The 24,466-nt window shown below is 37.0% G+C and overlaps 1 protein-coding gene across 15 annotated transcripts in view; it reads left to right on the forward strand.

Annotated features, from left to right (window-relative positions):
• PEX5L (peroxisomal biogenesis factor 5 like) overlaps positions 1-24,466 on the forward strand; it is a 207,114-nt gene that overhangs the window by 107,418 nt on the left and 75,230 nt on the right. For 6 of the 15 annotated variants that reach the window (XM_073232021.1, XM_073232025.1, XM_073232014.1 and 3 more), the window contains one exon: positions 19,596-19,700. The exons of 3 other annotated variants lie outside the window; for them this stretch is intronic. In XM_073232021.1, coding sequence (XP_073088122.1) covers positions 19,596-19,700 — 105 coding nt within the window. Of the gene's footprint in view, positions 1-13,814; positions 13,951-14,661; positions 14,792-16,006; positions 16,098-17,204; positions 17,271-19,595; positions 19,701-24,466 lie in introns of those variants that run through there. 6 more of the 15 variants (XM_073232015.1, XM_073232017.1, XM_073232018.1 and 3 more) reach the window with 5 other exon arrangements.

Genomic DNA, 24,466 nt, shown 5'->3' on the forward strand with positions numbered 1-24,466 from the left:
TTTAAATGTTACTGTGCTTACCTTACCGTACATGCATGGCTTCGCAATCAGATTTACAAGTTAGAACTATTATTACTGTGCTCATTGTACAGGTGAAGAAACAGAGGCTTAAGGAGATTGTTATCTCTAGTCACTGCTGCTAAACAGTAGAGCTGAGTTGAATTCATGTATCTCTGATTCCAAACCCACGATCTTAACCACTATACCAGTGGGTGGCAAACGTTGGCACACATCAGGATCACCGGGGGCTTGTTAAGACACAATTTGATGCCTCTACCCCCAGAGTTTGTCATTCATTGGGTTGATCCAGTAGATTGTTGGAGTCCAAGGATTTTCATTCCCAACAAGATCCCATATGATGCCACTGGCTATGCAGGTAGTGCATTTTGAGAACCACCGTGGTCAGCACACTGCTGCCAACTGTAGTTTTCCCAGTGTCCTGTGGAGGAATTCAAACCCAGTCTCACTGGATAAATATTTATGCCAATTATCCCTTTATTGTAATCATCAAGAATTCACTTGAAGTCTTTAGACAGACTGACTCACAGTTTAAAGAAAATAACCAATATATTAAATTTCCTAACTAAATAATTCATATCCTATGAAATGAATAGGGAATTCTTTTTCATTAAGGGCAAGGTTGATCTTCCTATATGAATTCTGAAGATTTTTTAATTAATTGAATAGTATTCTAATCACCAGCTCATAATAGGTTCAGTGAATATTTTATTCTTCAAATAGAAATATGATACAAGAAGTCAAAGTAGGGAAGCTGTTGAATTCTAAAGGCAGCAATGGACAATCAGAAGGGAATAATTTCCTAGCACACCTAAATAAAGGAAGAGGAGGTATTTGTCTTACATGCTGTTGCTGTCTCTTCCCACAGCCCCCTGTGCTTCTCCTTGATGGCATTTGTCATACTTGAAAGCATTTGTGTTATATGGCTCATCCCTTCCAGACTGTAAGGATCACAGCTGCCTGTCCTGTATACCACTACCTCCCCAGCCTGGTACAGAGCCTGGCAGTATTTGTTAACTGGCTGACTTACTACTCTCTGATCCATAACCTTACAGGCAATAGAGCATAATCACAGCAGTTACAAACCTCCCCATCTAGATCCAGAGAGAACTTTTTACATAATATACAACACACACTTGTATACTGTAGGGAATAGAGCAGGATGAATTGTGTGAACACTCCATGAAACAGAGGCAACATGCTTTTGTTGCCCCTTCCTAGGCCTTTTCCTGAAGCACTCCTCTGAGATGCCATCTTCCTGTTAAATGATTTCTGGGCTGGAATATAAAGAAAACACACATTGCTTGAGAAAAGCCACAGTTTAATGAGGCAAAAAATACAAACATCTTGTATATCCAATCCAGCTGTGTGGTTATTTCCTGCCAAAAGGTGTAGGAGTTGGGAGTCGTAGGGGATGTGCATGAATCTGAATGTGAATGAATGTGTGGAAGCCCAGATGGATTGCATGCTACATCAAGGAAGAATCAGTGACTGTGTTTTCATTGTCATGCTCCGATGACACAGTAGCTGTCCCTACCCTTGTACCCCAAGGGGGAGGATGCTGACTGAGTCATTTGTCTCAGATTCTTGGATCACATATGTCTCTCTTCACTCTCCTTGTTGTGATGATACTTAGTGGGTTGCAAAGTATGGGAAGAATAGTCATAAAGATTGAGGGGATAGATATTAAAAACTTTAGATGGACTGCAAGCAAATAACTGAACAGAATACATTTGTAATGCAGTTCAAATAGGAGTTGCCAGAATCAGAGAGATGAGTACCACCTGTGCAGACTGAGCCCTTAAGTTTAAGTCTTCATTCTGCTAGGTCTTTAAGCTCATGTTTCATTGACATCTGATGTTTGGTGGATTATTCTTTAGCATGATGCTATTGGCCAATATGGAAAGACAATGGTAAGAAACAGCCTAACAGAATACATTCATTGTCATGCATTCCTTAAAGATATTTTTTAGGACATTAATCTTTATATTATCCAGTACCCTCTTGTAGGGTAGAATTCCCTAGGAGGGAGGAGATATTTTTTTAGAAGAGCTGTACATTTCCAGAGCAATTGGTTTGTTTCCTACCTTGAAGAAACTAGAAACTGTGTAACTGTTTAGGATTCAGTGTTCCTAGTTAGTAATAAATATCTTAGGAACATGGAACTCCTGGTATCCATTTTCACACTTGACATATTTTTGACTCTGTATAATGCTGCCATTGTTTTGCCCCTGAATCTATACACATATTATATGTTTTCTTTCTTTATTAATTTTGAGAGCTAACTTCTGCTTCACAGAAATGGATGTTTCAGATTATCTGTTAAAGCTAAGGGAAGGGATGCTTAAACACAAATTTCATTTTGTAAAAGACCCAGGATGACTAAGTTGAAGGGAGGCTGGGAAGGAAAGGGGGAAGCTTAAAATGCATTTCCTTCTAAAAATACAAGGAGTAAGGAAGAAGAAGCTATCTGAAGGGGAGAATGATGGTTCTGCCTGGGAAGAGAGATGATAGACAAACATTATAGGGGTTCTGTCCAGGTCAGAGTGAGGGACCCCTCTTTCCTATCCGTTATATTTTGCCTCCAGGGAATGAATTTGGGAGCAGGGAACCTAGGAGGACAGATGCTTATTCATTTATTTATTTTTGATGGACATTTTGTCAGGTCTCTCTCCTTACAGATAAGGGAGGCAGGCACTTCTAATGCCTATTTTAAGGAAGTTACACTTAACCTCTTTAAGGAAGTTATTTATTTATTAATTTTTATTTTTTCATTTGAGAGAGAGTAAAGTGAAAGCCCCTGCTTAGCTTGCTTTCCCATTCATCATAGAAATATGTTGTATGTGTGTCCTAACCATGAATCCCTGCTCAAGACACAGCCAGTACTCCCCATTGGCGGCCTACCCTGTTTGCAGACAAATTATTCAAAAGGAAATAAACATTCTCCTAAATGCTGACCTTGCAGCTTCTACATTTAAGCTGCATGGAGCATGAGTCCCTTCACATATGACTCAAAGTTGCCTGTGAAGGATCCCCATAATCATTCACCAAAATAGGAGACCTATACCCTAACAAGGAGAAACCCAGCTGGGAAAGGTTTTCACAAGCCTAAAAACTATCTCCATTTAGCTCATGTTTATCAGGCACCTTAGAGGGAGGCAGCTTGCTGTAGCAGGGGGAAGATCTTCAGTTTCAGAGTTAAACAAACCCAGATTAAATCCTACCACTGCCACCTGAACCTTCAGCATTATTAGAGGAAATATTAAGACCTACTTTGCTGGAGTGTTTTAAGGATTCTATTTGATCTCCGACATAGAGTTTGGAAGAATGTCTTGTCACTTCACTGACCTTGCCTTTCCCGTGTGCTGGTGACTGCAGTATACACAAAAGACAATCCAGGATGTATAGATATGAAGCCAAGAGAGCATAGAATGAGATGGTACTTGATCAACTCCTGGTATCTGTGGAACTTGCATTGAAACCCATGGCTGGCCTTGAGCTGGCCTGAAAGGTAGAGTACATTAGGGAATTCAGTAGAACTTGAAGACTGAAAAAATTCTCAAATGCTTTCATTCCATAGGAACCGTTTTTCTTCTCTACTGTCTTATGGGTAAGTCCCATGATTACACATAAATAGACACCAAATGTACCATGGTGCATATATCATTTTAAAATGGTGGTATCTTTTGCTTAAGAGATGAGAGAAAGGAGCAAGGAAGAAAACTAAACTGCCTATCACACGATGCCACTCCCTTTGCTGAGTCCCCTCGCACAGCACACACAGGTGGGTGTCATCATCCTCATTTGAACAGATGAGAATGGAGAAGCTCAGAAAGGCAGCTCTACCCAAAGCTACACCCTCGTAGGTGGGGGTGCTGGGCCTAAACTCGGGCTTTTTGCCTCTCGGTGCACAGGGAGGTGCCAAGGGAGTTTCACTGATTGAACCACCTCACTGACATTGAAAAAGCTACTGTGCCATGGGGGCTTTTCACAGAAAATATACCCAGTGCAGCATAGAAGAAGGAGCATGAACTTGGGGGTGGAATGGGCCTGTGCCCAAGTCCTGGCTCTCACCTTACCCACCAGCTGTGTGACCTCATTAGCAATAAGAACTTATCCATTTATGACTACTAGGAATCTATCACCTTTTGTCCAAGGAGGAAATACGGAAATATCACTAAGTAGAACCCAGTCATCATAGAGGGACATGGCTGAGACTATGGACCCCAGTATTAGACACACTTGACTTCTGATCACAGTCATAGAGACAATAAAAACACAGTCATTACAACATAGACCCTGGCTCCTGAACCAACTCTGGCACTAGTTCTTCCTACTTAACTCTCTCTGTCTCAGTTCCTTTGTCTATGAAATGGTTATAATAAAAGGATACACCTCAAAGACTTGTGACCTAGGTAATATAAAATATAGGTAAGATACTCAGCACAGTATGCAGTACATTTAGATGCTTAGTAAGTACTCTTGTCACTACTGCCGTTACTAGCTACCTGCCTTTGAGAAAGTTATGCCCTCTGAGTTTCAAGTACCTCTTCTGAAACAAGAGGATATAATCATATTAATTTCAAAGGGGTGTTTGTGAGAATTCCATTGGTAACTTTATAACATGCTAATTACCATTTTGGTAGTTACTTGGTACCAATGCCTTTTGGTGGTTACATACATCATCCTCAGATGCTCTGATGTTCGTGTCTTGTTTGGACCATGATGGTCTTCAAATACATATACAGTTCTGAGTAGTTTCCTTAGAAGTAGAAATTGGTGTGCTCACTGGTGTGCATCTGTTTTATTCTTGGAGACTTCAAAGTGAAGAGCACATCTAACGCACACAGCCACTTTCTGCAGGGCTGTCTCTGTAACACTCTCCACTCTCATATTGTTCACATAATTATTTAACTCAGAAAGTCAGAAAATGCTCTCTACCTTTCTCCAGACAGAACACATAATCACGCTATTTCCACATAAAACATCACTGCAATTTTCAACTTTTTCCAATAATCTTCAAGAATTGGGTGACTTTCCTGCATGTCTCTCAGCACTAAATTACTCTGTACTGGTTTCAGTATGACTGAACATGAATGTACTAATGTACTAGTCCTCCCGATGACATCTTTCATTAGAGTTATAGTTTCTTCCCTTTTATTTTATTGAACCTGTATGCCAGCTGGGTCTCCTAAGTCTGAAGATGAAGTTAAGATTGACTCAGAGCACCCCAGCTCCATGCATTTCAGCACCTCTGCATCCTAGCACCACAGCACAACATTTCTGCAAATTTGGGCAGTGCTAAGTTCTCTGGCTCTGAGTTCCAGCTTCTGCTTTATTAGGGTTGTTTGTGGGTTCTTTTAAATTCATTCAACAAATGTTTGAGTGCTTACTCTGCACCAGTTATTGTTCTGGGCTCTTCACATATATCACAAAGCAAGACATACAAAGTCACTTCCCTGTTTTTCTCTCCTTCTTCCTCTCTTTGTCAATATGAACATGGAACTTAGCTCTATTTCTCAATTACAAGTGAAAAACTGCATCTTACAGAAGGCATTTGTGTCCAGCAGATATCACTAAAGTTTTGGGATAGATGAGGATATAACTGGAAGAGGGAGGAGCTAGGGAGGACTCAATTGCCATTAATTATGCAGAGATTTGTTAGCCAGTCTTCTCTCTCCTCTCTCCCTCTTTCAAATTGCTACTATAGTTTAATCCAAAGTAAATGTGATTTCTACCACCTCCACGCAAGGCTTTGCAGGAAATATGAAAAGAGCTTATGGATGAGCCATAAATTCATAATAGCCTCTCCCTTGGCTACTAAAATGAATCAAAAGGTTTTAAATTATTACTGCAAGGGACTCCATTAAATTCTTAGCCAAGAGCCATTCCTAGTCTCTTCCTGGCATGTTGGTAGAGGAGTTTGGGAAGGAGGTGGTTTCATCCTCTTGTAACCTAGGTTTGGCAGAAACCTTAAGAAGTCTTAAGCAAGCAGGACTCTGTATCATCTGTTCATCCATCCAGGCCTTCATTCATTCATTCATTTGTTCAGTGAGTGTTCATCTAACACCCCTGCACCCGCAAGACACTGTGCTTGTGGCAACACAAAAAAGATAGGAGACTCAGTACCCAACTCTAAGGAGCTCACAGTGAAGAACACATGGAATTCAGCAGGCAGAGATGAGGAGCAGGAATTCCAAGTGAAGGAAATAGTCTCTGCAGAGACATGGCAACCTGCATCCATAAAGCACTGGCATGGAGAATGGTACAGAAGAGCTGGGGAAGGGGAGCTGCAGGGCAGGAAGTGACGGATGGGGATCCTGCAGACCTAACTGGAGAAACAGGCACAAGGAGCCCCTTCCCTCAAGAACATTCCATGGTGCCAGGCAACTTGTACAGTTTGGACTGTCCTCCATGAAAATCTGGGAACCTTTTAAAAGTTTAATAAAATTTGGCGTGTGTTGATGCGAAACAACTAGGATCTTAAAGTGAAATAAATTAACTTTTCTGTACACAGAACATCTATCTAGAATTAGGATCAATTTCAATCTGTCTAATGAAATATCAGTATCATGGAGTTGCTTTTATCTTTGAACCTAAGAGACCTTAATGCATTATTTAGCAGGTTGAAATGAGCTCAGTCCAAATCTCTTTTAAATGTTAATTTAATCTCTTTTGATATATATCTGAGAGTTAGGAGGACGAAAATGTAGAGGATAGAGAATCCATTTTTAGGATATTGGGAAAAACTTCATAGGCAACTTAAAATTAATATTATTAAAATACCTTTCTGCCTATTTATAGTGATGTAGGTCACAGACTATGGGCATATGTCCAGCAGGGGAATATAGTCATGCTGCCTGAAGCCAAGTGTAGAAATGACCCCACACCTCCATAAGCTAAGTGACCCTCCAAACTGTCTTAGTTCTTAAGAATTAGCAACAAGATAGAAATGTGGTACCTATTTATAATTCATCAGATAAACCAGCAAACTAATTAGCAGAAATACATACTTTTGGAACTGCTAGAAATGTTTCAACAGTCTTAAGGTCCTCTATGTTGAACCTTTCAACTTTGAAAGATGAAATCTGTCTTTTTATTGTGATTATATAACTTTGATTAAATAGATTTCATAATATGACTCTAAATTTGGCAATCCTAGAGCACATAAAACAGTCTGTGAGTTCATTAGCAATCTAATGGTACCCTGGAATTTTGCAACTGCTACACAAATGGACCAGATCCAGACCTGCTGTGGATTTCTGTTGTTAGTGGAAACACATTAACTTTTTCATTCATTATAGTGTAGCATTATCAGATTACTCTTTCGAAATAACGAATAGTTCTTTCATATGCTATACATATGGTATTCAGCTAATGGTATTTCCACGAGCTTCTGAAAAATTAAAGAAAAAACAACCACCTGTGATACATGATAACTTTCCAATTATTCTATTTGAACCGTTCTGTTTATATGCATATCAACTATATTTTAACTGATGTGTATTTTAACTAATTAAAGTCTCTAAAATGAATACAATTTAATGACTTTTCATTGGGAATAAATAACTTGCCTAGAGCAGTCATATTTCAAAATCAAAAGAAATTTGTTTTTTCTCAAGAAAGTTCTTTTCAAGAAATTCCAAATGATAATTCGAGGTTATGCAGCTAAAACCTTGATTCAGTTTGAGAACACACAGTTCTGTTGGCCCTGGGTGACCACTCCAGACACAATTATGCTGATTTATAGAATTTTATTGAGTGCTCACTTTTTTGTATAATCTGTTTGACCATCACAAAAACCCAGCAAAGTCAAGCAAGCCAGTTATTAGCACCATTTTCACTCTTCAAAGCAGAGAAAACTAAGTTCTTGCCCTAAGTAACACAAGAATAGAAAGTGTTTCTGGGTCTCAAACCAAAGGTTGCCAACTTCCGGGCCCATACTCTGTCATCACAGACCACACCTAACTAACCTCAGAGCCACATGTGTATAAACCATGTTGCCACACACCACTAGGTTAGGGTATCCCTTAGCAACTTGGAGTTGATAGCAAAATGGAATAATACCCAAGGCAAGGCAGAAACTCAACAACTACTTCCTTCCCCTCTGCTTTGTCACTTGAAGGAGAACCTCTGAAAAAGGAAATGTGTAATACAGAGAATGGGGCACAAGCTTAGGCACAACAGAGATGCTGGCTTCAAAACCACTAGAATGTTGGCTAGCTGAATGGCCTGCCTGGTTGTCCACCTGGCCAGCCTCTCATGTTCATGGGTGTCAATACATACTGTGGGGCGGGGGGGAGATTTGAGAGGTTGTTTTTAAAATAACCACTTAAGTAGTAGCTTGAAGAGCAAATTTCATGTATCTATTGGCATTTAAAACAATGTCTTACACTTAGAATTAATCAGGGCTGTGATTTGAGCCAGAAAGTTTGACACAAGAGTAAATGAACAGGTCTGTCATGTGCATAACCACAGAGTGAGTATAGATTTATGGCGATTAGAAAGAAGGAAACTGACTTTATTTAAAACATTGAGGCTCTCCAGGGGTACGGATTCATTTAAAGTCCCGTGTGGAAGTCATTCCAAGGTTATGTCACCACACAGACAGTCCAGGCTGTACCTGAAAGCTGGAGACAAGCTGTAAGCTCTGCCCCAAAATCAGCTGCAGAGGTATTTCCAAGAGATTCTGAAAAATTAAAGAAAAAACAACCACCTGTGATACATGATAACTTTCTAATTATTCTATTTGAACCGTTCTGTTTATATGCATATCAACTACATTTTAACTGATATGTATTTTAACTAATTAAAGTCTCTAAAATGAATACAATTTAATGACTTTTCATTGGGAATAAATAACTTGCCTAGAGCAGTCTTATTTCAAAATCAAAAGAAATTTGTTTTTTTCTCAAGAAGTTCTTTTCAAGAAATTCCAAATGATAATTTGAGGTTATGTGGCTAAAACCTTGATTCAGTTTGAGAACACACAGTTCTGTTGGCCCTGGGTGACCACTCCAGACACAATCTTCATTTGAGTTTCTTTTAGGCCATTCTCCCCGACTAGTAGGTCATAGTCCCTGACAAACACCACCATAATGGCCAACTGTGGCCCCCCAGGCTCAAAAGTTCTCGTTTTCAATACCTATGAAGTCATTTCAGTCAGATTAGAAATTACAAAAGCAGTAAAATGGAAAGGCTTAAAATAATCCTTTTAATGAATTTGTCTTTGGATATTTCTAAAGTTTACTGAGGTACAAAAGTAAAACACGTTGTAATCTTTCATAGGTAGTTGCTTAGTTACTGTGCTAATTTACTAGGGCTGCCATAACAAAGTACCACAGAGTGGGCGGCTTAAACAACAGAAATCTATTTTCCCACATTCTGGAGGCCGGAAGCTGGAGAGCAAGATGTTGGCAGGGTTGGCTTCTGAAGCCTCTCTCCTCGGCTCATAGACAGACGCTGTGTCCTTCCGGGGTTCTCACGTGGTCTGCCCTCTGTGTTCTCATTTCCTCTTGTAAGAATACCAGTCATACTGGATTAGGGTCCACCCTAACACCATATTTTAACTTAATCACCTCTTCATTAAAAACCCTGTCTCCAAATACATTCACATTCTGAGGTACTAGGAGTTAGACCTTCAGCATATGAATTTTGGGGAGAGACAATTCAGCCAATAACAATTACTAATCCATGAGAAACTGGTTCATCGTTATCTGCTGGTAGCTAGATTCAGCATCCCAGTCTTGCTTTTGATTCTTGGTTTCTGTACCTTATTTGTCCCTTTTGATTTAGGTCATCCCAACCCTTGTTAGCTGCAGAGACTCAGACTTCCTCTTAATTTGCTCATGGTTAAGACCTCTTATCCATACTGTGACTGTTCTCTGCCTCTGTTGCTATTATTAACGTCTCTTTACTCTTTTCACATCTGTTTTTCAGTTGTTTGCCCCTCTTGTGTTTCGTATGGCCTCTAAACTCAGGTTCATGACAGTGTTTTCTACAACAGTCAAAAACCAGAAACAAATGTCCATCAACAGTTGAATGGCTAAACTGAGGCATATTCAGTTCATGGATTACTGAGAATGTAATAGGTATTGCTACTTCCTCCATGGATGAATCTCACAAATATAATATTGCTTCTTTTGCCATCTATCTCATAAGGACAATTACCCCACAGCAGTAACCGAGCTTAGCAGCAACAATTCAGTCAGTTAATATTTATTGAGTACCTATCATGTGCCAGGCACTGTGGAAGTGTTTTCATAGATACTCTTATTTAATTCTCACAAACTTATGAAGCAGATACATAGTATTCCTACCCTATTTTCAGAAGGTAAAATGAGGTCTTAAGAAAGAATGACCTAAAAATGGCAGAGCTGGGATTGAAACTCCTGTCTCTTGGCTGCAGTCCCCATGTTGGTGCCAGCATGCCCCATGGCCATCCCTTTGGTCTTCCACTGACTGCACCTGCTCCACCAGGGGCTAATCCCCTTGATCACGCCTGGCCACACACTGAGCGGGACTCCCACCTCCAGGGCCTTGCTGTACTTTCCCTAACTCTCCTCCAGGAGCTGAGGGAGATTATTCACCCCCTCTCAAGGAACCCGGAGGCATTAGGGAGGAGCCAAACCACTCAGCCAGTGACTCCCCAAGGACTGTCAAGATAAGCAGAAATGCCAGAACCCAATCCAAAATTTCAGAATAGGAACTCTCAAGGCCTCAGCTTCTCTCTCAGTGCTGTTTCAGGCAGGTCAGGCAGGTGGAGTACCTTAGCTGAGATCTTCTTTGCTAGTAGCTTGTGAATTTAGCCTAGTTTCTGTAATTTACTTGTTCTAAGTCATGTCAACAAAACTGGGGCATTTGATGACTGAGGAACAAGCTGGTAAAAACACTTGCACCTGTCAGAGAATGAGGAAAGCCGCAAAGAGGGCTCCTGAGTGTCAGACGCCAAGGCCACAACCTTTGTTCATAAATTAGTAAGAGAATTTACTTGAAACATTCATAAAGGAGAATAATTCCAGTTCTCTAGTTATTAGTTGTCCTCTAGAATGAAGATGGACACAGTGTAATTCTACCTCATGACATCTGGATAAATTTGCTGTTGCAAATTCAATTATTTGATGACAATATATTTACTGCATGGTCTTTCCGTTTGTTTTTAAAAGGGGGTGGAGATTCAATCTCTGCTCTTAGATAACTACCTTCAACATTTAAAGGCCTCCAGTTTGGGAAGGGGATGAAATTCTTTCCTGAGACTTGTTTTTTGACTTGGTATATATTTTACTTACTAGACACAAGAAGTTGGGGGATGCATCTAATCATTGATAAGTAAAGGAGTTTCACAGGTGATCGTATTAATCTGAAGATACTATTTCATGGTCTTTAACACATATTTATATACCTACAACGATTCTTATTCATTATATTCACTATGGAAAACTTTCTAAACATACAAAGTATGGACAAGACAGGAATGATAAAGAAACCAAATTTTATACATGGTTCCTCCCAAGTCTCTTTACTACCAACCTTCAGCGTCCTAAGATTTTATATACTCCACCAGCTTGCCTGCTTCCATGCACTTAGAAATCAGACCTCAAGACCCCTTCTAATTCCTCCCAGGAAGAGGTTGTGTCTCACCTCCTTCTTTTCCCAAAACACCACTGATTCAGCAAGTCTGAGCAACTACTCATGCTTGGTGATGCATGATTCTCCTAACAGTTTCATTTCTTTTGGGTGTTGGGACATCCATCCATTTGTGCAAGTAAGATTCAAACAGCCTGGAGTACTTGTATTTTGGGACACATTTTTCAGGAAAAAAAGGAATGGCACAATAATCTGTAGGACTTCGTTTTTTTAGTTGTTTTCCTTTTTCTTAAAAACAACCCAAGAAGTGGCTATTTGGCAAATCATCATAGTTAACAAGAAATTGAAAATAACAAGAATATCATTTTAATTAGGATTATATTTTTATTACATATTTCACACACTCATCAAAGGCCTCTTAAATATATTTATAAAAACACAAATTTATAAATTGTGAAAATATAAATAACAAATTTGGGATTTATCATACAAAAAAAAAAACCCTTAACACCTCATTCTGCATTTACTTCTTAATCATCAAATACATATTATGTCATCCTCAATATAAGGCCAGACAAGGTCACAAGAAAACAAGTTTTTTAAGCCAGACCACCCTAGATAGCAAAAGTTGAGCTAATAGAGATGATCCATTTTAAGATAAAATAGTTTCCAAGTATAATTTAGAACCACATTAACCAAAGCAAACCTGACAGTAAAGCTTTACTAATTCAGAACTGGTCGTGGATGACTGAGAATCTGGCTGTTGTCGCTTTGACCATTGGTCAAGAAAGCTTGCTGAGCAAACAGGGCAAATAGCCTCAGGGACTCAGTGAGAATGAGATGGGGGAATGTCTAACTTCTCAAAAAAACAAACAAATGGTAAATTGTGGACAAAAGGATCTCATTAATTAAAAGCAAGTCTTTATCCTTCAGAGCAAATTGTAAGCATTTTACTTAGCAACATTTTATTAATTTCAATGAATCTTTATTTAGATGCTTAAAACTATTTTGTCTCTCTAAATGTCTAATCAAGACCATCTACTTAATTCAGAATCACCTTCTATTAAAATGTCCCTATGATGTGATTTAAGTATGTTAAATAAATTTGAAAAGGTATCCAGTGCTTGTATTGACTGAGTAAACTTGAGTGTCTATTACTATACCAAATAATGCAAAGGGCTTCTAAAGAAATAAGCACCATCTTTGCTCATACAAAGCAGTTTCACTGAGGAGATACAAAGAACATTTTACAAAATAAAGGATTATAACAAGGTCCCTCGGAGGAGCCTAACCTGCATGCACAACAGGAATATTGGGTTCAGGCAGTTCTGTTTCTCAAGTGGCCCACTGAGTACCTGGAAGGAATGGGGAGGAGTGCTTTGGGACCAACTGGTGGCTCTGGTCACTGAGGCCTGATTTTTTTTTTTTTTTTAATGAAAGTAAAGACCCAGGTAGACTCAGCTTCTCAGAAGTACTCCTGGATGGTCAGAAACACACCCTGGGGCAAGAGAGAAGGAAGGGAGTAGGCCTGTTGCTTGGTGGAGAGATTACATTTAATTTAAGAGTCAGATGATTTCACATCCATCGTTTTCTGCCTCTGGCCCAAATGTCCCAGCTTTCCTGAGCACATTTCAGGCCCTACAAGATGAAAGTTAGCAACTGGCACCCAGTCATAGTTGTGAGTACTGTTAGGAGAGACTTCCTGAATCCTAACAAAAACAGCAGTAGCCGTAGCCAGGAGCCTTCTCCAGCAGTTAGGGTGGGAACAGCCCCCCCTCTACCCCATCTGGAAGTGCCCTGCAGCCGCAAAAGACCTCGGGGAGTGACAGAGCAGCCCCAGGGCATCCGCACTGGCCGTTGGGAGGACACCAACCTAGGATCAGCTTACACACCAGGCCCTGTGGACACAGTTCATGGAGCCCAAGATATTTTATGGGCCTTTAAAAGTGTTTTAATTTAAATCTCTCCTAAAATCAGGACCCCCAAAATAACTATTATGATGAGTATGTATTAATAAATCCAAGCAGATTATATTTGTCTTTCTACCAGTGCAGTCAAAAATACAATTTTTAATGTTTTTTTACGGAGGAAGGGCCCGTGAAGGCAGAAGGGCTAGAGCCCAGGACACCACATGTCCGCCTGCCCCGGTCCCGCCAGATGAGGAGAGCGAGTGCACAGACGGTGGGCTCGGAACGCCGGCCACTTTCTTCGGAGAAGGCTTAGAGTTCAAGACCACAGAGACTGTTACCCGCGAGCTTCTCCTTCCTGCTTCCCCAACCATATACAGTCTGGAAGGGCACAACAAAAAGTGCCAACCAGCGCACACTACAAGCTGAGAGCACGGAGGTAATTTGGTAATTGGAGTCATTCCCCATTGTTCTCAGAAGACATCTTAGAGAAGGTAGTGGCTTGTGAAGACTGCACCTGTCAGCTGGACTAACAGTGCTGGAGAGGGGAAAAAGTAAGGCAGGGAGAAATTTATGGAGGGTCCATTGAAGCCCTCTCTTTAAAACGCCTGTGTCACTATTTTAAATAGAGAGGCATCGTGTCTTCACTGCAACGTGGCTCTCCCTTAGTAAGGAATCAGAAATCACATTTCCAGCGACAGACAGATCACTGAACCACTGGTGAATTAATTACGATTTGTGGATTACACATATGAATCTCTAGTTAAGAAAAGAGAATTCTGTCCACACTTCCCAGCTGTTTACATCTAGATCTGTGCTTCCTTCTGGATGTTTAGAAACAAGGATTGACCAGTATGCCCAGATTTAGTTCTTTTTGTACCACTTTCAAAATTTACAGAACATCCTGTTGGGGGTTGGGGTGGGAGAGGTTGAATTAAGTGTTAACTGTGACAGAACCAGCTTAGTCTGAACCCTCCTGTACACTGAAATAAATCTACAGGAACACACGAAATAGAAAAAGACAGGATATGGTAGTCAGGGACCACCAGCTCTTGGAGGATACTTGGAAACATCACTCTGACATTGTCCCGTGCTGGGAGTTGGGAGTTTAAAGAGAGCATGACACTTGCCATGACATTTACTTTCCCAGGTAAAAGGTTATCCTGGCTCGGCACCTTAGAGACAAGAACAGCCATCTGAAATTGGCCAGTTTCCTGCAGATGCATTTAAGTCCATGGTACAGAATTTATGAGATATATAATTTTTTAGCATATGCAAAAGTAAGTATCATTTCATTTCAAGTAATGTTGCTAAAATGACGTTGGTAGTAGGTGTTTGCTTACATGTATGTATATATGAAGAAATGTATTCAATGAATTCATATATGTAAAGTTGATGGTAATTTGCCTATCCTTAAAACTTCATCCTAAAAAAACTGTTTTGTCTCCAGTATTGTAAATATAAAATTTTAGAAAAAATGCTTGAATATGTCAGGGTTGTTATTTTTAATTTCTTATTTCTGTTTTTTCCCAATTTTTGACAACAGCATGTATTAATTTTTAAAATCAGAACAAAAAGATTTTTTAAATTCATATATTAGATAATTTGGAGTTAGCAGAGGTGTTAGTATTATAATCTTTTACTTTTCTCCTAATTTAACATATCTCCATTGCTTCTTTTTTATCTTTGATAAAGAGACTCTTGGTAGATTAGGGATAATAAAAATAGTTTTTAGATTATAAACAGGATAGTAATGGTAACAAAATCTACAGCTAGAAAACTGTTTATAAATATGCTATAATCTTGAAACCTTGGAACTGGATACTTTTAAGTATCTCATGCACCCAAAATAGGTTTCAGGAAAATCTTAGTAAATATGGCATTCGATAGCATTGAGTTAGCACTTAATACGACTTAGAGAAATGCTAAGGCTTATACAACTAATAAGATCTACAGTAAAAAAAAATAGTGTGTACACATGAAATGCTTAGGTTAGTTTTCCATGAAGATAGAACAAAAACATTTTATTAGAAATGCTCATGAGTGAAATTATGGGTGACTGATTCTTACTGACCATTGCAGACTGAGCAAAGTATTTCTCAAAAAGTGTTTGCTTAGATCCAGACTGTGTGCTTGTGCTGAACAGTGGCTGCTGCCCAGAACTTGAGTGGCATAAACAGCGTGCATGTGTGGTAACAGTGTACACAGTCAGCGGGAGTGACTTGGGAGAGCCCCCAGCCTCAGCCAGTGGGAAGAACAAGTAACAGTGTGGAAGAAAAGGAAGCACCCTGGCTGGGAGGAGGGTCTGGAGTCTCTCCTGGCCTAGACATACTAGTTTTGAGGCTTTGGCCAATGTCCCAAACTACCTAGCAAAGGTAATTTGTACCAAACAGAGCTCTCATGCCATCAAATAAGTAAAAATACATAAAGCACCTAGCAGAGTGCTCAGCACATAGTAGCTTCTCCAAATAATTTAGTTCCCTTCTCTGAGATAGGCCTGGAGCCAATACCTCCTCATCTGAAGACATCTGGTCGCTTCACAGCCTGGTGCCCAGCCTGAGAAAGTCCTGTGACCTCCAATACTGTGTAATCTGTTTCTTATTTATATTATTCTGTATTTAAAAAAAGAGCAGTGGACCCAAATTTTCTTAATAAATGTTCATGTCATTTGCTATACTCCCTGTGTTTCATTCATTTATGTCCAGTCTTACAAGTTAATAGAAAGAGTATTCTCAAGAAATGTTATTTATTAGAAAAGCTATCATTTTGCATTTCATTGGTGAGGAAACAGAATGATAAAAGAAACAAAAGAGAAATATCAAAGAATATTGTACAGCAAATCACCAAGAAAAATAGAATTTTCCTCTTATGCTGATACTGTTTTCCAAACAATCAGAAATACCTCACGAAATTCAACAAAGGAGCAGGAAAAGATAATTTTGAAGTATTACCTGCAAATAAGTAGGCTGAAATAATTGCTGGAAGGCATCACAATATGATAATCAACTTATAAAGTTTTCCCCATTCTTTTCTGTTGTTGCTAAGAATGAAATGAAAGTATAGAGGCTTAATGTAATCTAAATCCACTTATATGCTTGAGTGTGTATTTCATTTTTGCTGTCCCTGTGTTGTTTCAAATAATAGATTAACATTGACCTTTTCATGGGGTTATATTTAGAAAATTGAGCTTGAAGTTTGGTTAATCATGTGTATACAATTCTTATAATGTTTTAAGACACTGACTTCAAAAAAGGAAAAAAACAAAACAAAACCCTGTACCATTGTATTCCTGTCAGTCCTACAAAGCTGCTGATAAGCAAAGCTGTATAGCTTCATGAATTGCCAAGTCATGTATCAGCCAGGTCTGGAATTCTAGAAGCATTATCCCACAAGATAAATGGACAAGCCATAAATAACACAGCTCGATTTTAAGCTACCAGGTGGAGACGGCAGTACAATCTGGGGGAGTCTTGCTTTGATACATGATTGTGTTCACTTGACTTGGCAGTGGTTTTAAGACACTATACCTGGAAGCATGGAGATGTCATTGTGGCAGACCTTCCCGTTCTGTTCTTGGACTGTACCACACTTGTGAAACAGTGTGGCCCACGGGGTAATAACTCAAAAGCTAAAAGGCTATAGAGAAAACAAATTGTTAGCAGGCACTAACATGGGTGTCATGACTCTTTTCAGGTAGTAGGTGTAACCTTGAAGAAAAAGTGGCACTGCCTTCAAAAAAGTGACCTGACCCTGGCTTTGGTGGGTTTTTCTGCAAGAAATAAAAAGCACCGCATGTGTTTATTATATATCCTTTCTAGCTGACCACTGCTTTGTTCTAGAGTTCAGCATGAAAGGACTAATTTTTGTTTTATTTTGTTTTTATTTTAGTGAAATGGCATGTCTGTTGCTAATTCTAGCTGTTATAGTTGCACATGTGAAAAATATCTATTTGTAGTTTATGGATTGGTAGCATTTCAAATAAATGATTTATTGAAGTGCTGATTTGAAATTTTTGAGATGCTTATCAATTGACATTTTCTTCTTAGCCCAAGAAAAGAGTCTGAATTATTTTTTTTAATTATACCTTGTAACATTAGATTTGTTCTTTTAAATATATTAGGAATTTAAATATAAGCATGCCACTTTGTTTATTGCTATATTATTAGAACTTGGAGCATGGAAAGAATTCTTCACAAATGATTTTGCTCTTTTGAAAAAACAAGCTACAAAAATATTTGTTAAACTATATTTAGTCTGTAAATGAGTGTAGCTTATAAAGGTATACTAAGCTTATGGTATGTAATGTTTCATCCAAGTAATATGTATGTTTTGAAAAGATGTTAAATAGTTTAATAGTGCTATAACATATCTTTTCCCAGAATTCAGAATTGTGCACATTTTTATTTTAGGAAGTTCATATTGCTTCATTAAAGAAAAAACCTGGGATCCTAATGCACCCCAGTTTGTTATCAGTGAATCATTGTTTCCCTTATTCTTCCAAAAGTCAGTTATTCTAAGGACTGTGGCCATATATACTTTTCAGAACCTATATGAAAATTATTGCTGTTATATCTGCCAAATAAAATCTCTAGTAGTAGGTACTCCATCGTGGGAATAACACATTACCATTCTAGTAATGATAGCTCTTAGGTCAAAACAAAGCAAGGAAACAAATTTTCAGCACTGAAAAGAGATTCAGACATCTTAAAATCCAGTAACTCTATAGAAAGTTCTTCTTTGTTTCCATAAATAAAAGCTTTCATTTGCTACATTTTACAAAGGCAGTGCCTGAAAACTGAACAATGTTTCTGATTCCTGGAATAAACTAAACCTTCCTTCTAAATATTTAAAGCCCTGTAGGAGCCCAAGATAATTATATAATTCTATCCTTTTTTATTGCATAGAAACTATCAAGATTTATTTATTAACTTCTAGGGTTAATATTGACCCAAGGTCTTAGTTCCCTTTCAGACAACAGACAACAGACCCCTACACATCCATTTTTGTTTCTTTGCCTGTGATATCTCTATATGCCACATTTGTATTTTAAGTAGATTTATAACGCAGATATTCGTATGTGCTCTTAGTATAAAATTATTTTCTCCAGGTAGGCTCTGCCCAGAGGCCTGAGAAAATGGAAGCTTTTTTCCTTTAGAATGTTTAAAGATTATTTAATTTTTACATAGTATGAGATGTTTCTAATTGGGTTGAGAAGATGATGTTTTGTTTTGTTTTTTCCATTATGCCATATCTACTCTAAAAACCTAATAATCCAGTATACTAAAAAGACAGAAAACCTTTCAGTCCAAAATTCTGTTTGTATGAGACAAAAGCATGTAGGGAGATATATGTGTGTATATATATGTATATATACACATATACACACACACATGTGTGTGTGCCTCAATTGCTAATCATATTTTATTTACATCTGGATTTATGGCATTCTCTGACTAAAAGACACTTTCAAAATTCTGTTAAGATTTTTGAATCTCAAAAATAGTGAGAGTTGCTAATTTTTTTCACCAAGTTCATACTATCTCCACAAAGCTGGGTGAATTCCTATAATGCTACTGAAGAAGTTTAGAGGCTTTATGACACCTTTACTCTTTCTATGCCCAACCCACTCAAAAATGACAGACTCTAGGAACCACCCAGCAAAAGCCCTCTGTGATAGCCCCTAATCCTGATCCCTTCCCCAGACTCCTCACTGGCATTCAAAACATTTAAGGATTATATAGGATATAAATGAACATGACAGGCAAACTATAGTGTTTTAAAATTTATACTATAAAAATTGTCATTTAAATTGCCTTAAAATATATTCTACATATAAAATACTATGTTAAAATTAAATACAGTATGTCAGCTGTAAACGTTAAAAAGTAGCTAACTAAAAGTTCACAAGTAATCTTTTTTCAGATTTTGTGTGTTTTCTCCTCAGCCAAAAGCCTCAAGATTCACTTGCAGCAGCCTACCTCTTCATTTATGTTGGATTGCTCTTTAAACATTAGAATATCTTGTAATAAATACTACGTTAAAGATTTCTCCTGACACAAGTCATTGTTGATTTCACTGTTATAGGGAAAAGGCTCTAGGGCGGCAGATAAGGCTGTTGCCATGGTGATGAAGGAGATACCGAGGGAGGAGTCTGCTGAAGAAAAGCCCCTCCTTACTATGACATCACAGGTGGGCAGACCCATAGGGTTCCGGTAGCAAGCTGACATATGTTAATATATCAGACATTGTGATTTTTAACTAGTAAAAAAAAAAAAAAAAATGAACCAATTTTTTTTAAAAACACCATTTCAATGAAACAATTATACAATATAAAATGAAAAACAAAATTGCTAAAAAAGAAAATTCCATCATTTAGTTACTTATTTATGGCTATCAATTTTCATTACTCGACTGCAGTTTAAAAAAAATGTATGTGCAAGGAAAACATGTTGCTTCTTTATAAAGGAGTCTTGTTAACAACTTTGGGAAACAAATAACAATTCAGCTAATGGTACATTTGAACAACAACCAAAAAAAAAAATCAAATGCCTTGAATAAATTCAAGTTATAATGTATACATATGTCAGTTTACCAGTAGAATATCTAAATTTTCTTAAATGTTAACTATATTTATGTTATGACTCTGCATACTACATATATGTCTATACATATTTATGTGGATAACTAATTTACAGGAATGAGCCAGAAGTCCCTGAGTCCCCATGCAGAAAATGGCATTTGTGACCTGTCTTTTATTTAGTGACCTTGAAAACAAAAATATCTTCTCTATTATAAGTACATGTGGGCCATTTTCAGCATTTATTATAACAAGTATAGAAAAAACCTTTGCATTTGTATGCAAAGACACACTGAGACTGAATCCCATATGTCCTCAGGGACTTTTGAAACACCCTGTAAGATCCACATAAATATGTATAATATATTCATCACCACTCTGGAACTATCAGTTTTACATTCTTAAATGAAAAATATTTTTACTTGCATTTATCTTATAATTTAGATTAGATTGTGATCTTAAACATTTCTTTTTTTTCCATAATGCAATAGTAAATGCAGTGATTCAGTTCCAATTATATGAACATGTCTAGAATTAGAAAAATGTCCATTTGCAGTCCTCATGAAAGGCATTTATATCAAAATCTAAATTATAGTAACTTATTTTAGAATATCATCAGATGACATCCCCAGCTGCTGCCAACATATGTGGTTTTATTTTATTCCAAACACTATGTTGTAAGTAATTAAAATTATAACAACATAAAACATGAAAATTGAATAATAAAAAAGTTATTAAAGTGTCCCAGGACTTTGGGATCAATTTCATGTTGTGAGTTTTTTATCCATAAAGAAAAGATTCCTCTTCCCAATAACAACACTATAGTAGTTGGAAAGAAATTTGCTTGATATTTACCAAGGTCTCAATTCTTTGCTTAATTTACATAGTAAAATGTATATAGTTGTACACTGATCTGCCCTTTGTAGAAGCCATATTCACAATATTCAGTTCACAGTTCCTCAAGTGAATGCTGTGGAAGTTGAGAACTATTTGGAGTTCTCAGCTAATGAGCATATACATCCACATACATCAGTAGATAAGACCTATTCAAATTTGCAAGTTGCATAGTTCTGCTATAACATATTTCAGGACATCACAATTTAGGACAAGCTCTAGTACCCCAAATTCTTTTTCCCAAGAACCATGCATTGCCATGTGCTTACCAATAATCCTTTTAAAAGGTTCAAAATCACCATTATAACCTAAGCTTGAATTTAAAATTCAATGCAAAATTCAATGCAAGATTTTTAAAAAAAGAAATTATGATTATTGCCATTTTCTCATATTCAGAATATTTGTGTGTAGCAAGTTCCTTCTTCAATCCCTAATGTTTCATTAACTATTTCTGAGGTACTAGTTACAATTTTACTGCATGAAGATTGTATAATACTTACTTTGATGCATCATATTCTTCTTGCATACTGGCTAGTTTATGAATCAGCAGACAGAGTTCTGATTCATAAAATGTAATGCACCTGTTGATAATTTTATGGAATTAATTCAGTGACAGCTGTGATACAATTATTTCTCAGTCAAATGCAGCTTTATTAGTTGATACACTTTTTCCACTGTACACAAGTGGCTTCTTCCCTGCTATGCACCAGTGGCGTGCACAAGCCAAAAAGCAGCAGAATGATCTGAAAAAGTGAGTACTTCTCATGGCAACCACAACATCTAGTCCATGTACCATACCACATTCTTACTTGTTATCCTGTGTGAATGTATCAGTGTCTTGAAACATGTTTGCCCCAGTGTCTCCTGTAAAGCCCCTTATGACACAGTGCTACATATTGCTGAAAACATTGACTCATCTTCATCACCAGTGTGTCCATGGCAGCTGCTCATTCACAGATTCCAGATATGGCTGAAGCTAATTGCTGCTCTCTCGATAGTGTCTTTGGGACTAATCATAATCAATAAAATACAGAATAAGTTCTTGAAACACTGAGTCCTCAACTTGTTTAGTAGTTGTTCATTCCACAGATTGTAAGTGTAGAATAGGTTATATTGAAGCATTTTTTATTAGTGATTATTATGATCACTTTTAGAGGGAGTTAGCCAAACATACTCCAGTGAAGTCATTTATAGTACATTGAACAAATTGAACAAAACAGAAGACTTAGCCAGGTGACCCAAACTCAGAAACTGCTAGGCCCCTAAGAATTGCTCTTTTCATTTAATTCACTTACTAATTCTATATTAACAAACAATGTCAAGCACTTCATAGAAGCTCAAGTTCATGCTGTCCTGGACTAATACTTTAAGTCAAACAGTATGTAAATAAGTGTGAATTGATGAAAGGCTCAAAGGAAAAAAATATATCAGTCATCCAGTCTTTGAGGAAAAAGACTTTCTGGATCTGTGCTGTCCAATATGGTAGGTAGCTGCTGGCCATTGGCAGCCCCTCAGTACTTTGTGGCTGCCCCAAATTGAGATGTGCTATAAGTATAAAATACACACCAGATTTTGATGATTTAGTACAAAGAAAAATAATGCAGATGATCACATTAATAATTTTAATATTGAGTACATGTTAAAATTTTTAATATTTTGGATATATTGGGCTAAATAAAATGTGTTATTAAAATTATTTTCACCTGTTGCTATTCACTTTGTTTGAAATGGCTACTAGAAAATTTAAAATTACCAGACTTTTATATTTCTCTTGAACAGCACTGCTCTAGACTGTCATAGTATAAATAAATCCAATTTGAGGAGAGAAGGGGAAACTATGTGCTGAAAGATTGATTGTATCATAGAAAAAATTTTATTATTCCTTCTGAGAAAGAAATGACTTTAGCAAATATTTTTCTCTCATAAAGAATCTTCAGATATTTTCATTTTAACTACATATTTTGATACATTTTATAGCAAGTAGCCCATTCATTTTTTACTATAGAGCACAGTGTCTTAAAACTATATGTCCCAGTTTCTTGTTAAGAGAAACTTTTTTTTTCCTACAAACTCAGACTGTTTTTCTATCTGTCCCCACCCCTCATACCTCGACATTGATTTAATTTTTGTGTCTGATAAAGATGACATGATAATGTCCTTGATTGGAAGAACATTCTCAAGGCTAAAAAATATAGCCTTGTTTGGATTTCTACTGCTAACTCTAAACAACTGCTTTCATTATGTTCTCTGGCCTGCCTTAGTGTTGGGACTATCCAAGCTATAAACCAAAATATCTGTCCATTTCCTCATGATTATATTCACATTTTATAAGTCTATCTGTTCTGTCAGGATAATCTTTGTAGTTAGTTGGTTGACATTTAGATAAAGTCAAGGAGTTGAAAGTTATCACATGGTTATCCTTTACAGGATTCTCTGGGACCCATATTTATATTTATATTATATATATATATATATAAATATATATATAGGCACTGGGGGAGAGGCAAGACAGAACCATTAGAACTCTTATCAACTCATAAGAATTTAATTCAGTAAGGTGTCATAGTTAACCAGACAAAGCTCTCAAAGTCTGAATACTTAAGGGTTACATCGTAGTGATTTAGTTGTCTTATTTTTTTCAAAGGATTAAGTCAGTTAATTTACTTTTGATATGGACACTATTTTGATGGGCATTGTACATTTCTAAACTTAGATAGGACTAATAAAGCCATAAACAAATAACTATTACAAAATTATGAACAGAAGGCTACTTAACAGATAACACATACTTTGAATCAACAGTGTCACAAATAAGGAATTTTCAAAGTGCATAAAGATACATGTATTAAAAACATATTTATATTTTTATTTATATAGAACCAAAATAATATTAATTTTCTATTATTTAGGTGAGGTAAAAGTACATGTTTTTTACATTGACATTACAAATATAAGATATATACCAACTTTAACTTATTAGCTTCAAAATTTTAATTTTTAAAATTATTCTTTAGTTATTAAAATGTTTAAAAATAAAAATGGAATATTTTATTTTAAACTAAAAAAATAATTTGAGATCATCAATTTGAAGTATAAAAAAATATGGAATAATAGATTATTGTCCTCTACAGACTTTATCATCAAAAACAAATTTTTGATTTGGAAGTAATTCTTAGTGATACAAGTTATCACAAACTTTTAGCTCTACATTTTTAAATAAAACAACTAAACAATATATTGCTTATAGATAAATAAACTTAGATTTAAGTCACAAAAACAAGTTATATGAGCATACACTGGAGCTTAAGAAATAGGCAGTATTGAAAAGCAAAATACTCTCCTCTCATCTTGGTTAAATATTCCCTTGTAGCTTAGATCATATAATAATTTAATTTTTTAACATTGAAATTAGAGAAATTCAACTTGAATTAAGGCAAATGCATTTTTAGACAAAGTTTTAAAGCAGACAATAATCACTAAAGCT

The sequence above is a fragment of the Manis javanica genome, chromosome 3 (genome assembly GCF_040802235.1).
Source record: "Manis javanica isolate MJ-LG chromosome 3, MJ_LKY, whole genome shotgun sequence".
In the NCBI taxonomy this organism is placed as follows: Eukaryota; Metazoa; Chordata; class Mammalia; order Pholidota; family Manidae; genus Manis; species Manis javanica.